Consider the following 16,191-nt stretch of genomic DNA (forward strand, 5'->3'; position numbering starts at 1 on the left):
GTTGGATAGAAAGGAGTGCCCTGCCACATTTCAGCAGTGAGGAGGGAGGACAGAAGTGTTCTGAAGGACAGAAAATGAGAGAGGAGGTGAAGAATTTGTCAAAGAAAAAACACTGATTCACGCCTGATAAAGACATACAAGTGGCAAGAAACTAAAGTTCAAACAGAGAGACAGAGAAAGAGAGAGAGAGAGAGAGAGAGAGAGAGAGAGATCCACTGAAAATATTTGCTCATGACTCAAATGTCTCAAGTGGATGCAGACAAAATCTATTAGATCAATACACTTGCTTTTACTTTTTTGCATTTATTTGTTTTGTAGATTTAAACCAGCCATTAGGGGTGTACTTTGTGTACTTCTGGTGCCGGTCCCAAGCCCGGATAAATGGTGAGGGTTGCGTCAGGAAGGGCATCCGGCGTAAAAGTTTAGCCAAAACTATCATGCAGATCACAAATATGATTGCAATACCGGATCGGTCGAGGCCCGGGTTAACAACGACCGCCTCCGGTGCTGTTGACCAGCAGGGTGCCGGTGGAAATTGGACTACTGTAGGTTGAAGACCATCAAAGAGGAGAGGAGGAAGGTGGGTTAGAAGGCAGCGAGAGAGAAGGAAAGGCAGAAGTGTGGAGGTTAGAGTAGGGACTCTGAACATAGGGACAATGACTGGTAAAGACAGAGAGCTTGCAGACATGATGGAGAGAAGGAAGGTAGACATTCTGTGTGTCCAGGAGACCAGATGGAAAGGAAGCAAGGCCAGGAACATTGGAGGTGGATTCAAACTGTTCTATCATGGTGTAGAGAGGAAGAGAAATGGAGTAGGGATAATCCTAAAGGAACAGCTTGTGAAAAGTGTTCTGGATGTAAAGAGAGTGTCAGACAGGATCATGAGCCTGAAGTTGCAGGTTGATGGTGTGATTTTGAATGTGGTCAGTTCATATGCACCACAGGTTGGTTGTCAGTTAGAGGAGAAAGAGGAATTTTGGAATAAGATGGAAGAAGTGGTAGATGGTGTCCCTAGAGAGGAGAGATTAGTGATTGGTGCAGACTTCAATGGACATGTTGGTGAAGGGAACAGAGGGGATGAAGAGGTGCTGGGTATGTATGGTGTGAAAGACAGAAATGAGGAAGGTCAGATGGTTGTAGATTTTGCAAAGAGAATGGAAATGGCTGTGGTGAACACATATTTTCAGAAGAGGGAAGAACAGAGGGTGACATACAAGAGTGGAGGGAGGTGCAGCACACAGGTGGATTATATCCTTAGCAGGAGATGCCACCTAAAGGAGATTGGAGATTGTAAAGTGGTGCCAGGGGAAAGAGTAGCAAGCCAGCATAGGGTGGTTGTCTGTAGAATGAGATTAGAAACAAAGAAGAGGAAGAGAGTGAAGACAGAGCCAAAGATTAGATGGTGGAAGCTGAAGGAGGAGGTTGGTTGCAGGCAGTTCAGGGAAAAATTGCAACAGGCCCTTGGGGGCAGTGAGGAGCTACCTGAGGACTGGGAAACTACAGCTAAGGTGGTGAGAGAAACTGGCAAAAATGTGTTGGGTGTTTCGTCTGGTCAGAGGAAAGAAGACAAGGAATGTTGGTGGTGGAATGAGGAAGTCCAGGACAGTATTCAGATGAAGAAGGCAGCTAAGAAAAAGTGGGATAACCAGAGAGATGAAGGAAGTAGGCAGGAGTACTGTGAGGCTAGTCGCATAGCGAAAAGAATGGTGGCAAAGGCAAAAGCTCAGGCCTATGATCAGCTGTACGAGAGGCTGGACAGTAAAGAAGGAGTAAAGGACTTGTATCGTTTGGCTAAACAGAGAGATAGAGCTGGATAGGATGTACAGCAGGTTAGGCTGATAAAAGATAGAGAGGGAAATGTACTAGTGAGTGAACAGAGAGTGTTGAGTAGATGGAAGGAGTACTTTGAAGAACTAATGAATGAGAAAAATGAGAGAGGGGGGCAACGGGGGGAGAGATAGTGGATCAGGAATTGCAGAGAATTAGTAAAGTGGAAGTGAGGGCAGCTTTAAAAAGGATGAAGAATGGAAAGGCAGTTGGTCCAGATGACATACATGTGGAGGTATGGAGATGTTTAGGAGAGAAGGCAGTTGACTTTTTAACCAGGTTGTTTAACAAAATCCTGGAGAGTGAGAGGATGCCTGATGAGTGGAGAAGCAGTGTATTGGTCCCCATTTTTAAGAACAAGGGTGATGTGCAGAGCTGCAGTAACTACAGAGGTATAAAGTTGATGAGCCACACCATGAAGGTATGAGAAAGAGTTGTTGAAGCAAGGCTAAGGCGAGAGGTTCAGATCAGTGAGCAGCAGTTTGGTTTCATGCCCAGAAAGAGTACCACAGATGCAATTTTTGCGTTGAGAATGTTGGTAGAGAAGTACAGAGAAGGTCAGAAGGAGCTACATTGTGTCTTTGTGGATCTAGAGAAGGCATATGATAGGGTGCCAAGACAGGAACTGTGGTACTGTATGAGGAAATCAGGTGTAGCTGAAAAGTATGTTAGGGCAGTGCAGGACATGGATGAGGATAGTGAGACAGTGGTGAGGTGTGCAGTTGGAGTGACAAATGGTTTCAAGGTGAAGGTATGGTTACATCAGGGATCAGCTTTGAGCCTCTTCTTGTTTGCAATGGTGATGGACAGGTTGACAGATGAGGTCAGGCAGGAGGCTCCATGGACCATGATGTTTGCAGATGACATTGTAATCTGTGGTGAGAGTAGAGAGCAGGTGGAAGAGAATCTGGAGAGGTGGAGGTTTGCACTGGAGAGGAGAGGAATGAAGGTCAATAGAAACAAGACGGAATAAATGTGTGTGAATGAGAGGGAGGCAGGTGGAAAGGTGAAGATGCAAGGAGTAGAGGTCGTAAAGGTGGATAACTTCAAATATCTTGGGTCAACCATCCAGAGCAATGGACAGTGTAGAAAAGAGGTGAAGAAGAGGGTGCAGGCAGGATGGAGTGGGTGGAGACGGGTGTCAGGGCTGATGTGTGACAGAAGGATAGCAGCAAGAGTGAAAGGGAAGGTTTACAAAACAGTAGTGCGTCCTGCTATGATGTATGGTTTGGAGACTGTGGCTCTGTCTAAAAGACAGAAGGCTGAGCTGGAGGTGGCGGAGATGAAGATGCTGAGATTTTCGTTGGGAGTGACAAGGATGGACAAGATTAGAAAAAAGCAGATCAGAGGGACAGTGAAGGTGGAGCAGTTTGAAGATAAAGCCAGAGAGGCCATGTTGAGATGGTTTGGACATGTGTTGAGGAGGAAAAGTGGATATATTGGGCAAAGAATGTTGGAGATGGAGCTGCCGGGTAGAAGGAGAAGAGGTAGACCTCAGAGAAGGTTTATGGATGTAGTGAAGGTGGACATGGAGATGGTTGGTGTGAAAGTAGAGGGGGCAATGGATAGGGCAAGATGGAGGCAGATGATCCGCTGTGGCGACCCCAAAAGGGAGCAGCAGAAAGAAGAAGAAGAAAGACTTGTTTTGTAGATTTAACTCATTTGCAGAAATAGAGAATGAAAGAGACAGAAAAGGAGAGAGGAGAGACAAAGTGAACAAGAAATAGACAGAGAAAGAGAAAGAGTTAGAGAAAAAGAGACAGTCAACAAGAAAGAGAGAGAGAGAGAGAGAGAGAGAGGATAAGAGAAAACAGTCAGTGTAAACAAGAAAGAAAGAAATAGAAAAAAAAGACAAAAAGACACAGACAAAAAGTGAAAGAAAGCGAGAAAAAAAGAAAAAAGAGAAGAGAAAGAAACAGAGAAATAGAGTGAACAAGAAATAGACAGACAGAGAGAAAGAGAGAGAAAGAGAAAGAGTGAGAGAAAAAGAGAGACAGTCAACAAGAAAGAGACAGAGTGAAAGAGAGAGAGAGGATAAGAGAAAAGAGTCAGTTTAAACAGGAAAGAAAGAAATAGAAAAAAAGACAAAAAGAAAGACAGACAAAAAGTGAAAGAAAGTGAGAAAAAAGAAAAAAGAGAGAAGAGAGAGAGACACAGAGAGAGAGAAGCCCATTGGGACCCACAAAAATGACTGTGAATGGAATAATAGTAAAAGCAACAGCACTCAGTGCACTTACTACTACTTTACCATTACTGCAATCTCCTGTTCATATGACTATGTGACACCCACATAAGCTTGTCATGACAACTGACATAACCTTACATTAATATTTCTAAATGTTTATTCCAACAGACGTCAGTCACTATTAAGGTTACATTATGTTTTCATCAGTTAGCTAAAAGTGGTCTTTATGACAGATGATGCCTACTAGAATAAGCATTTCTAAACATTTATGCAGGGTTGTCATTTATGTCAGTTATCATAGCAACCTTATGCAGGTGTCATGTATTGTTATGAACAGGACTCTGCAGTGACGTTACCGATTTGCCAGCTTTGTGGAGACTTTTGCTTTACACTGCACGGCAGTCTGGAAATGAACAGAGTGCTCCAGCGCTTTTAGTTCTTGTGAACAGAAAGCAAAGCTGAGCTCTAGTATTAATATTTGATGGAAATGTGAATCATTTGCAATACAATCTTCACCAAATGAATGATCTCATTTCATGTGATAAACCACAGCAACTCACATCCATTACACAGCTACTCTCCCCATCTGCCCCCCTCTGTGTCCAAAGCTCATTTTCGTTTGTTTGTTTTGCCTTTTAATATAAATCTAATTTTGTGAAGCAGCGCCTCCTCGTTATGCTAACTTTCACCATCATATAAACACTTTTTCAAGCCTTTCTGCTACTTCATGCTGTTTGAACTGATAAATTAGCTCATTATGACTCAACCTTTAAGCACAGATTATTGCTGCTGGTTTACTCTGCTGTAACTCATTTTAAGTCATTCTAAAGCACCTATCACAGAGGTTTCAAGTTTATATCCATAAAATATAATAATATAATAAAATATAATAAAAATGTCACCAGGTAGCTAACCTGAACATGTCTTCACTCACTAAGCATATTTTATGTGAATGAATTTTTTTTCTTCAATATATTTCGTAGCCAACATTTATGATTATGATGGTTTTCCCGTCAACCAGATCCTCTACCTCAGATATCCCAGTTTAACCCCTGACTTTCATACAATCACAGACACACAGAGATTTGTATGCATTTTTTCAGCTGCATATTTGGTTGTCTTGGGGACATATTAAAGAGTAAACAATGGCTACACATACTTTTTATTCAGTTTAACTCGTACACATCATTTTCTTCTAGGCTGGATATTTTTTCCATGAAAAAGTCAGATCCAACTGCCGTCGCATTTCCATGCTGAAGTGACATATGCATTAGTTAGTTTTACTAGTTAAGACATGATTTAAGGATCTGTGGTGCATCCAAATTTATTTTTAGGTACACCTGTTTAGTTGCTTGTTAACAGAAATAGCTAATCAGCCAATCACATGGCCGCAACTCAATGCATTTAGAGGTGGTTAAGACAACTTGCTGAAGTGCAGACAGTGCATCAGAATGGGGATGAAAGGTGATTTAAGTGACTTTGAACATGGCAGGGTTGTTGGTGCCAGACGGGCTGGTCTGAGTATTTCAGAAACTGCTGATCTACTGGGATTTTCACGCACAACCATCTCTAGGGTTTACAGAGAATGACCCGAAAAAGAGAAAATATCCAGTGAGCGGCAGTTGTGTGGACGAAAATGCCTTGTTGATGTGAGAGGTCAGAGGAGAATGGGCAGACTGGTTCGAGATGATAGAAAGGCAACAGTAAGTCAAATAAGCAACCAAAAGTGTACCTAATAAAGTGGCCGGTGAGTGTATATATGCAAACTTGGTACAACCCAATCCAGATGTTGAATCTGTGTAAAAACAAGTGTGTGAGTGTGTATGTGTGTGTGTGTGTGTGTGTGTGTGTGTGAGTGTATCTGTCTGTGTGTGTGTGTGTGTGTGTGTGTGTGTGAGTGTGTGTGTGTGTCTGTCTGTCTGTGTGTGTGTCTGTGTGTGTGTGTCTGTGTGTGTGTCTGTTTCTGTGTGTGAGTGTGTGTGTGTGTCTGTCTGTCTGTGTGTGTGTCTGTGTGTGTGTCTGTTTCTGTGTGTGTGTGGATACCTTAAGGCTCTCAGTGCTGTTGTTTCTGCTGTTAGCTTCAGGACTTCTGTGTTGTTTGTCACCGCTGAAACACAACGCATCAAAACACAGCACTCCACCGACACAGTCTGCCACCAGGCACACCTGAGAAAACGACAGAATGTGAGAAAGGAGACTGATATTACACACTCAAATCAGTGTTTGCAAAGACTCTGCCAAAATGTGTAATCACAGTGTGAGAAATGCTAATAACACTAATAATGCCTTTGCTTCATTTGATTCAGTGGCCTCATTTCTGCCTAATTAACATGCCTGTCTCTGTGCAGAGTTTCTCCTGCCAGGCATGTGAAAATGGCCTATAAAAATCTTTAACACAGGCATTTCAGCTAATCTAAAAAGTACAAACATAAACTTTTAATATTAGAAAGTTTTACATTTTTTTTTGTAGTTAGGTCCCAGCTTTGTCCCAGACATGTTTATGAGAATAACCCATTTGTGACTGAGCTATGTTATGACTGGCTGCACAAAATTCAAAAAGCGCATGCAATCTGGATGTGGGCAGCTCAGTGGCCAGCAGGTGTATAAAACCATTCCATCACCGCTGGTGGCAGTTCAGCTGTATTGATTTTGGAATTTCAGAATCGATTATAATGTGTTATTATGCGGTAATTTACTCGAGGTCATGTAGCACATCAATGACTGCAGCACATTGGTGCCAAAATCTCTCTCTCTAAAATGACCTTCAGTATACTGTACCACAGTGTCGTTACTGGTATTTGTTTTTAGCTTTTGAGACTATGATGACATAAAAGTGGATTACAAAGATCACTAAAAACTAGCTTTTAGCAGCTTTGTTCATATATGAACTGAATGGACGGGCTAAAACGTCACTGATGTTTATATAATACATTGAAATTTTTTTAAAATCATGACATTGGTTCTTTACGTGTCACTGTACCATATGCAGCTGGATTACTATAACAGCTGCTAGAATGTAGACTGTTTAATGGAACTATTTTTCATGGACAAATTGTGAATAAACATTCATAATATGTGAATTAACACTGTTGTTCATTCATTTTTGTATCATCACTGTGTAAAAACCTACCAAAAATGCCAATAGTGAAACTGTGGTGTAACACACTAAAGATTGTGCTATATTGTGAGATATTGGCACCGATATGATGCAGACAAATGAATATGTTTATGCCACAATGCACACCAGTGAAAATATGTCACAGTACAACACAGCCTTGAGTGTATTATTAGATTTTATGCCACAGTTATGTGGTAATGTGACTGACTTTAAGTGTCACTCTGTATTATTGTATTCTTTTTTTAACAGCTGGTTGTTGTTGTTACATTGATGAGTTTTGGTGAGCCTGTGCCCACTGCTGCCTCAGCTTTCTGTTTTTGGCTGAAATGTATCCCATTGTGGTCTCCTGCTGTTGTAGCCCATCCACCTCAAGGTTCAGTGTGTTGTGCATTCTGAGATGTTTTTCTGCTCACGATAGTTGTACAAAGTGGTTATCTGAGTAAGTATAGCCTTTCTGTCAGCTCTGGCCATTCTCTGTGGACCTCTCTCATCAACACGTCTGCAGAACTGTCACTCACTGGATGTTTTTCTTTATTGCTTTATTGCTGAATAAACTTTAGAGACTCATGCCACAGTCAAAATCACTGAGATCACAATTATCCCCATTCTGAAGGATGATGTGAACATTACTTGAAGCTGCTGGCCCATATCTGCATGATTTTATGCTCTGATAATTGCATGAATGAGTAGGAGTACATGTGTTCCTAATAAAGTGCTCAATGAGTATAGCTCTGACAGGCTAGTTACTGGTACTGAAGTTGTGGTTATTACTGTTTCCACAGTTGGTTGTTGTGCAGGCAAATAAGGCAGAGTGATATTTGAAGAGATTTGTTCAGGGTGCTGTTACTGGGAGATACACACATTTGAAGAATGTCTCAGCCTATCACACTGTGAGGACAGAATGAACAGTGGTATGATTGTGCAATAATAGACAAGAGCGAGAGCTATACTGTGTGATAATGGCACTGGTGTGATGCAGTCACTTGGGTGCTAAGATCTCACAGCATATTAAAATTACCTACATAATAATACATAAGAATTGATTCCAAAATCAATTCAGCTGAATAGGCACCATCAAGAATTGAATTTTTTATACCCCTACTGGCCACTAACACTGCAGGTTCTGAGCGTATTTGCACTCTCTAGTAATGTGTACCTGCCCAGAGAAGCCCAGGCCCTCTGGAGACTGAAGGAAGTTGTGGTAGACCTGATTGGCCTGAGTGATTACTGAAGCCACAGCATCCTGGTATCGTGGAGCAGCAATGGCGAGGATAGGGAGAGCAGCCAATGGCAGATGGTCCACACTACTGGAAACACAGCTCTCATCATAGCTGTATGGATTCAAACTACAAAGGAAACAAGAAGAACATTAGGCCCTGAAGTGTTCTTGTCAACAGTCAGGGCTGTATGCATAACACCGACCTCAGCAGCAGAAAAACATTATGAAACTCTCGTAACCTTCGACACATTCAACTGTGCACTGAAACATAATCTGTCCATTGCCAATGTGGGCTGAATACCAAGTACAGCGGAGACGTTTTGTTTTAAGTATTCTAGAGAAGTACAAGTCTGCCATGTGTAGTAGAACACTACTACAAAGATGGTAACACCGTACAACTCTTCAATTATGCCGCATATAATGAGGAGTAATCCAAGTCGCTGAACTCAGGATGACAGTTTGTAAGGCATATAGAGTCGGGCCCAGCTGATACATCTGTTGGGTGATAAAATAGCATTATGGTTCTTGTGTTTTTTGCTGTATGATGAGCAGCAGGCACTAAACGCATCAGGGTCTTCATTTTTAACTGTAAGAGCTACTGCACTGTGCAAGTAATGTTTCTCCAACAGAGTCTGATAAGTTTCACTTTTAGTGGCTCAGCAGCCACCGTTACCGTAATGGCTGGATGACTTCTAGTTACGTAGCATTTCTTACACAAGAAGTGTATGCAACTGATAATCCAGCCATTGTTTAGATTTATATAATATCATTCTGTGTGTCTAATGCATCTACAATTTGCCTTTATTCCAGTTTCCTTTCTTTTTTCAGTTTTTCAAAGAACTTTGGAAATCTACAGATTTTTTTTCCCCACACCTCCAAAGTCCAGTCTCAGAAGTAGGTTGCATTTTCTGCTTCTCATGATCCAAGTATTTGCAGTCATGTTGGTCTGGATTCTGAGATACCCAATCCTTTGCTCTGAACACCAGCTGTTTAATTTGCATCCTGCTTTTCACACTTATTTTCATTTGACTTTCCCCTTCTGTATGGAAGCAGATTATCTTATATATAATCTTCTCTGCAAGTGGAGATTATGTTTCCAATATAGCCAGTAAAGGATATCAGCCAGTAAAGGACTGTTTAATTGAGGAGTTTTTAACTGTTTTTGACAATATTAAATTATACTGTCTGCCTCCTTAAAATTAATATGTGTTGACAATGTAATGTTAATGGGCCCTAGTCTAAAGTGCACCTAAAATGAACTGAGGTGATTAAATAGGTAGAATGTGGAAGGTTTCTCATGAGGCAATTGCAGCCAAGGTCTTCAACAGCATCTTAGCTCAATGGCAAAACTACAAGTGAAGATCAATAGAGCTAAGCAGAAGCTGTTGGGGATAATCCACTGGGAGAAGGCTCAGAGAAGTGGGTGAAGTGGAGGAAGAAAGTTCACACTGAAAGGCTCAAACTTCCAGTCACGCAGAGAAATGCATGTCTAATTAAAGCAGTAAAGCTCCTGTATCCCCGATGTTGTGTTTTTCTTCAGATCACGCCTGTGTTCTGCTCCAGACAGTGGCAGTTTGATTAATAATCGATCACAGAACTCCACAGAGAGATTGTTAAGCCTCCGTTAGCTTTCTCCTTAGGCATATGTGTACCAACAGAGAAAGCCATTGATGTGATCTGGTGGATGCCATTCCCCACTAAAAATAAGCCTTTGACAGTGGAGGTTTTATAGGCTGAAGGTAGAAAAAAGGAAAAACACAACCAGTAAAAGGGCCATATTAAAAAACCTCTACAAATCTGCTGGCCAGAGAACGTCTGTGTTTTTATTTTATTGTTAAAAATCATTTTGCTATAACCTGAGCTGGTCACTGTTTATCCACCATATATGTTTATACGTCAAAACACCAACATTAAAATGAAGGCAGTTGTAATGAACCTTGAAATGTTACATAATGAATACCTGAAATATTTAAATAAATAAATAAACAAACAGGCTTATGAACGTTACAATAGGCTACATTACATTATACAGCACATTATGCTGCAGTGCATGATGGAGACTGTAGTGCAGCGCACTATGAAATGGGCTAATATAAATAGAAAATGAAGATAATTTTGCAGGCCAAACAGCATTATGCTACAGGCCTGATCGGGCCCCACGGTGTCCTTTGTGTGACACATGGGCCTTAGAAGATTTAAAGATTTAAAAATCTGCAACATAATGTAAAAAATCTATGATAATTAGGACTGCAAAAACAAATATTTTGAAACATGATGTGAAAAATCGATAATCTATTAATCAGCTTAAATGTGGACTGTAACTGTGGCGATTTGTTTAACCCTGCATATATTTTAGAGCTAAAATTTTAACAGGCCAGCTTAGTAGACCAGCTATATGTGAACAGGCTTTCAGGAGGAGCAGACAGCATTTTTCAAAATGAAAACTATGTTTACAAATTAAGTTGTATATTTTACGCTAATTAATCAGTTGCACGTAGTGAGCTAATGAACGTATGTAGCTCTGTCACAGGATGAGCTGCCGAATGTTCAATAGTTCTTTGAATTCGACTCCTAAATACTTTAATAGAAACTGATTTGGCTTTGAATATTCCGGTGGTCAACTTTAGCAATATAACATAATGAGTTTTAGTGATAAGGATAACATTAGCTCATTCTGACAAATCATTCAGGGAGTAGTTCCATATGTCAGAATACATTGATGGAAAGTTACAATTTACTGACCATTCTGCTACTTCAGAATCAACAGCAGCATCTCTTCTTTTCCAGTGGCTGAAGAACATTGTGCTTCTGTGGAAAGCCAGACTTTCATATGCTGTGCGTGACAAATTTATCTTTCATTTTGAGAAAATTCTTCCAGACTTCTTTTACTTCTTTTTCTATCAGCCATTATTGTTCTTCTCTGCACCAGTGGGGGCTAATTTAGCAGGTTGTCTAAGAACATCTATGCAAATGAGCATGTATATATATATATATATATATATATATGAAGAAAAAATGAAATATATATATACACCAACTCTATTTCCAATGTGCAGTTGTACAGTAATAAGTTATTAAATAAAACTGATAGGAACTGTTGCATGTATGTGCAGTTAGTGACTCTGAGGTAGATAATAAATGAGATGCAGGTACACAGGGGATAGAATATTGATGTAGAAAGCTTCCAGATTATACAAGATATAGACAGAAAATGGACGAGATGACAATCTATGTGTTTACATTTGCTAGATTGAAGGTACAGTAAGATCAGATATGAACCCATGTTTGGCTCACATGAAAGCCTGATTCCACCATCTAGGAGAAGAGAAAAAAATATTTATTTTATTTTATTATTAAACTATTTATTAAATAAAAGAGGCTCTTAGGCACCTTTATTTTTAACAGTATAAAGAGAAAGATACATGGTACTTTTTAAGATTAAGACAATTCCGTCTTTTTATGCCATAAAAACAGTTGTGAAAAAAGAAGACATTTTTAGATGTGTAGTTCTTATTTTGAAAGACTGAACGATTTACAAAACATCATAATCAGACTGTGATGTGGGCTCTATGTTTATTCTACTATTCTTCTCTATCCAGAGAATTTATGGTCGGATACGTTGGCACAGCCCAGCATAGAGGAGAAAAAATTGCAGAATCTCACTGTAAATAATGCACATGTCTGCTGTCACAATTCATGTATAATGAAACAAACTCTATGTAATAATAGCCCTTTGTTTAACAAATACCCCAGCAAACTGCTTACAGATTAACAAGCTAATCCAGTAATAGACATACGCTTTAAGTTTAAATACAATGTTCAAAAGTTTGTAAATACAAGCTCACTCAATGTTTCTTGTAAAAACAAAAGTATTAACAGGTCATTTGTGTTTCTGTGACCCTAATTCCACCATCTAGAAGAAAATTTTTTATTTTATTCTTCTCTGATTTTTGGTGAAAATTGTGTCCCATTAAGTCAAAATAATGACCTCTAGAGATTTTGACTCAGTAAGACTAAAAAATAAAGTTAAAGAAATTAGTTACTCTTTGGGAAAGCATGTGATTATTTCGACATGCGTAACTGTTTTGAGAAAGTAGGACATTATTTTGACATAATACATCAAGAATTAAAAGAAATCATATTTTACTTATAAACTTTTTTTAACTTTCTGTTTCATGACATGTTCATTTCTTGTGGGATTCTTGTGAGTTCTGTGCCAGGTACATTTGGAAAATGGGTATTATTTTAAATTCTGGTTTAATTTCACTCAGCACATTCCGGTCATTTAGGATCTTTATGATTCTGAACTGGTGGTGAGCGTAACCTTCTAGACACCTTCAGCGCATCGAAGGCTGTAACAAATCTCCAACACAAGCCACAATGTGTGCAAAGTGACAAGCAGCTTTAGCAATGCAGCAACAGCAAAGCCAAAAGAGTGTTTTTAACAATTGTTTGGGAAAACAAAAATATCAAAAATGTTCCTAAATATAGTTAAATAAACCAAATTCCAAAAATATACCTAAAGTGAATAAACATCTTTAGTCTAAAACTATTTCGTTTTTTTATTTCATTAAGAATAAAGTGAAACGCATGGCAGACATTCAGATGGTTTTTTTTCCCATTGAAAATCACTAAATGTGTTCAAATGCTCTCTTTTGTATGTCTCTAAACGCAGGCAAAGGCAGCCATGTTAGTACCAAAAATAAAATGGTGCACAGGCCGTTTTTACTATTAGCCTTGGTAAATTGCAAAAGGTGCTTCATTATAATAATCTCCCCACATCACTGCCAAGAGTAGGTAAAGACAAATTGTGTTGATTCACGTGGAAATTATCCACATGTGTGAATTAACTAACCAGCACATCACTTTTTTCAGTGTATGTATTTCTGCTGGAGTAAAACCACATCAGTGAAAAAAAAAAAGCATTCTGAACTCACTGAGAGACGAGAGAGAAAGCCTCAGCACAGACTGGCGGGCAGGGTACCAGCCGCACCAGCAGGCCGTCTGCTGCTTCCTGGAAGTGAGCCCGTGACACCCGCTCCAGTACTGAGGCCAGCATGGCAGCGTCACCCGCCTTTCCGCCTGGGTCACCACCTCCAGAGTCCAGAATATGACCTCCATGAACAACCAGTATCAACAGCTGTGTCCTGCACTTCCTCTGCAGAAGAGTGAGTACGGATGGAGAGCATTATGGAAAGAAAGAGATGAGTGAACAGAAGAAAAACTGGTGCAGTCAAGGTTACCTGACTCAAAGTACACTCCTAAAAATAAAGGTGCCAAATGGGTTGTTTGGAACGGCATCATAGAATAACCTCTTTTGAAACAAGCAGCTTTGAAATAGGCAAGTTCGGCAGCCTTCCATTATGAGGGAGTTTTGTGATAGCAGGTGGCTTTGTTTTTTTATAAGTACAGGGAAAATTGTTAATATTATTATCCATCATAAGTGAAATTATGCTACAAATGGAGAAGACACAAATTGCGTTGAAAAAACTCTGGAGGGTTCTTCTAACAAAGCAACCACTAAAAGATTCTTTAAATGACCAAAAGGTGGAATCACTCTAAAGAGCCTCTTAGGCACCTTTATTTTCAACAGTATAAAGAGAAAGATACATGGTACTTTTTAAGATGTGATTAAGACAATTCCATCTTTTCATGCCATAAAAACAGGTGTGAAAAAATAAGACATTTTTAGATGTGTAGTTCTTCCTCTTGAAAGACTGAATGATTTACAAAATATAATCAGACTGTGATGTGGGCTCTACATTTATTCTACTGTTAAAATACAAAAACAAAAACTTATGTGCATCCAGAGAATTTATAGTCGGATACGTTGGCACAGCCCAGCATAGAGGAGAAAAAATTGCAGAATCTCACTGTAAATAATGCACACGTCTGCTGTCACAAATAGGAAACACGGTTTTCATGTATAATGAAACAAACTCTATGTAAAAATACCCCTTTGTTTAACAAATACCCCAGCAAACTGCTTACAGATTAACAAGCTAATCCAGTAATAGACATACGCTTTAAGTTTAAATACAATGTTCAAAAGTTTGTAAATACAAGCTCACTCAATGTTTCTTCTGAAAACAAAAGTATTAACAGGTCATTTGTGTTAGAACATTTCTGTGAGGATTTGACTGCATTCAGCTTCAAGAGCATTAGTGAGGTCAGGTACTGATGTTGGATGATTTGTTCTAAATGACACACAGCACTGTCACCACTTGGCATTGCTTTCCTATGGAGATGATAGAAGCTGTGCGTGACTGAACACCCGTGTCAGGAATGGGTGCACCTTCATGTAGCTGAATAGTGGTTGGTGTAATGGAGTGAAGTAACACCTCTACCCTCCAAGCTGTGGATTGGGGTTCAATCCCCCACTTGGGCAACCAAACTTTGCTACACCAATAATAGTGCTTGGGCAAGACTCCTAACACTACCATCGCCTACCTATGTAGACGGATTAGACTGTAAGTTGCTCTGCCAAGAGTATCTGCCATAAATGAATTCACTTCTTAGAAGGGCTGGATACACTTTGCTGTTGTCTGATAAAAACCTTATATCTCCAAAAGGGTAACTTTACAGGAGAAGGAAAAAACTACTTTACCTTTAATGTCAGTCAATGGAACCAAACATCTTTCCAAGTCATTTTGGGCCATTTCTTTTGGTCCATTCTTCATGGAATTTACACAAAATATAAAGAGCAACAGACATTTTCAAAATTGTCAAAAACTGAAAAACGACAAAAATGGAGATATGAGTTTTTTTTCCGACAGCAGCAATTTACTGAATGATTAGCTGTAAAACTGTAGCATAAAAATGTGTTACCTGAATGGAACAATCTTGAAATATCCATAATTAGGCTAGAACCACAATAAATTTAATATATTATTGAATACATATGATATAGTATTAAAAGCAGTCTGGGTATGTCAAGGTACAACAGCATTAGCTTTCCTCTAACATGTAAAAGCTAATTTCATAATAGCCATAAAACATCACATTAAACACTGTTCTATATTATATTTGCACATCTGCTTAGGTGGATCATCTTGCAGGGCTCTGTGGCAGTGGTGTTCAGCTCCAGTCATAATGTAGGCAATAGTAGATTTGAAAATGAAGATGCACTGAGAATTGTTTCATAATCACTTCTCAGCACATTGAATCAAAAACATATTTAATAGTAAGGTTCCTAGAAAGTCCCAGCCATACATAATAATCATGCAGACGTTTGTAATCAATCGCGCTCCAATGTGGACACTCTATGTAATCATTTTCAGACAACAATTCCCATCCATGTCACCTCTAGACCCACACTGTGTCTAGAGCTTAGGAGTATACTTCAAAGTCACCTTCAGATGGAAAAAAAAATCAGCAGACTTACCTCCATATCCTCCAGGCCATCCACACTGCTCTGTGGTGCACAACGAGGATGCCTCAGTCTGTATAAACTTTCTGTGGGAGAGAGTGAAAAAACAGATATTTTGAACTCTTTCAGCTGAAAAACAAATGTTGTCCTCTGCGGCAGTTCAGTGGAAGAAGCTGTTCCAACAGAATATCAGTGGTTCCTTGATGAAAACCAAGAGACTGTGTGTTTCTGCACCATGAAAAACTGACAAAATGAACATGGAGGTTCTTCATCTTTGCTACCCTTAAAATTCAAGAGTTACTACTTGTTTTTGCATTTATCTTTACTATTCAAATGTAAAGACAACAGTAAGGTTTTATCAAATTTAATCACAGTAAAATATCTCTTCTACTTACAAACACAAATGTGCTATCAATGAAAAGTTCACAATCTGCACTTCCTGCTGTTTCAGTGAGCTCAGTGATCTGTACTGC

At 39.4% G+C, this 16,191-nt stretch overlaps 1 protein-coding gene across 1 annotated transcript in view; it reads right to left on the bottom strand.

Annotated features, from left to right (window-relative positions):
• Positions 1–16,191, bottom strand: part of plrdgb (PITP-less RdgB-like protein) — a 108,641-nt gene that overhangs the window by 28,802 nt on the left and 63,648 nt on the right. The window contains exons 4-7 of the mRNA XM_017704396.2: positions 15,734–15,804; positions 13,287–13,507; positions 8,287–8,476; positions 6,056–6,178 (exon numbers count right to left, since the gene is read on the bottom strand). Coding sequence (XP_017559885.1) covers positions 6,056–6,178; positions 8,287–8,476; positions 13,287–13,507; positions 15,734–15,804 — 605 coding nt within the window. The remainder of the gene's footprint in view (positions 1–6,055; positions 6,179–8,286; positions 8,477–13,286; positions 13,508–15,733; positions 15,805–16,191) is intronic.

The sequence above is a fragment of the Pygocentrus nattereri genome, chromosome 16 (genome assembly GCF_015220715.1).
Source record: "Pygocentrus nattereri isolate fPygNat1 chromosome 16, fPygNat1.pri, whole genome shotgun sequence".
In the NCBI taxonomy this organism is placed as follows: domain Eukaryota; kingdom Metazoa; phylum Chordata; class Actinopteri; order Characiformes; family Serrasalmidae; genus Pygocentrus; species Pygocentrus nattereri.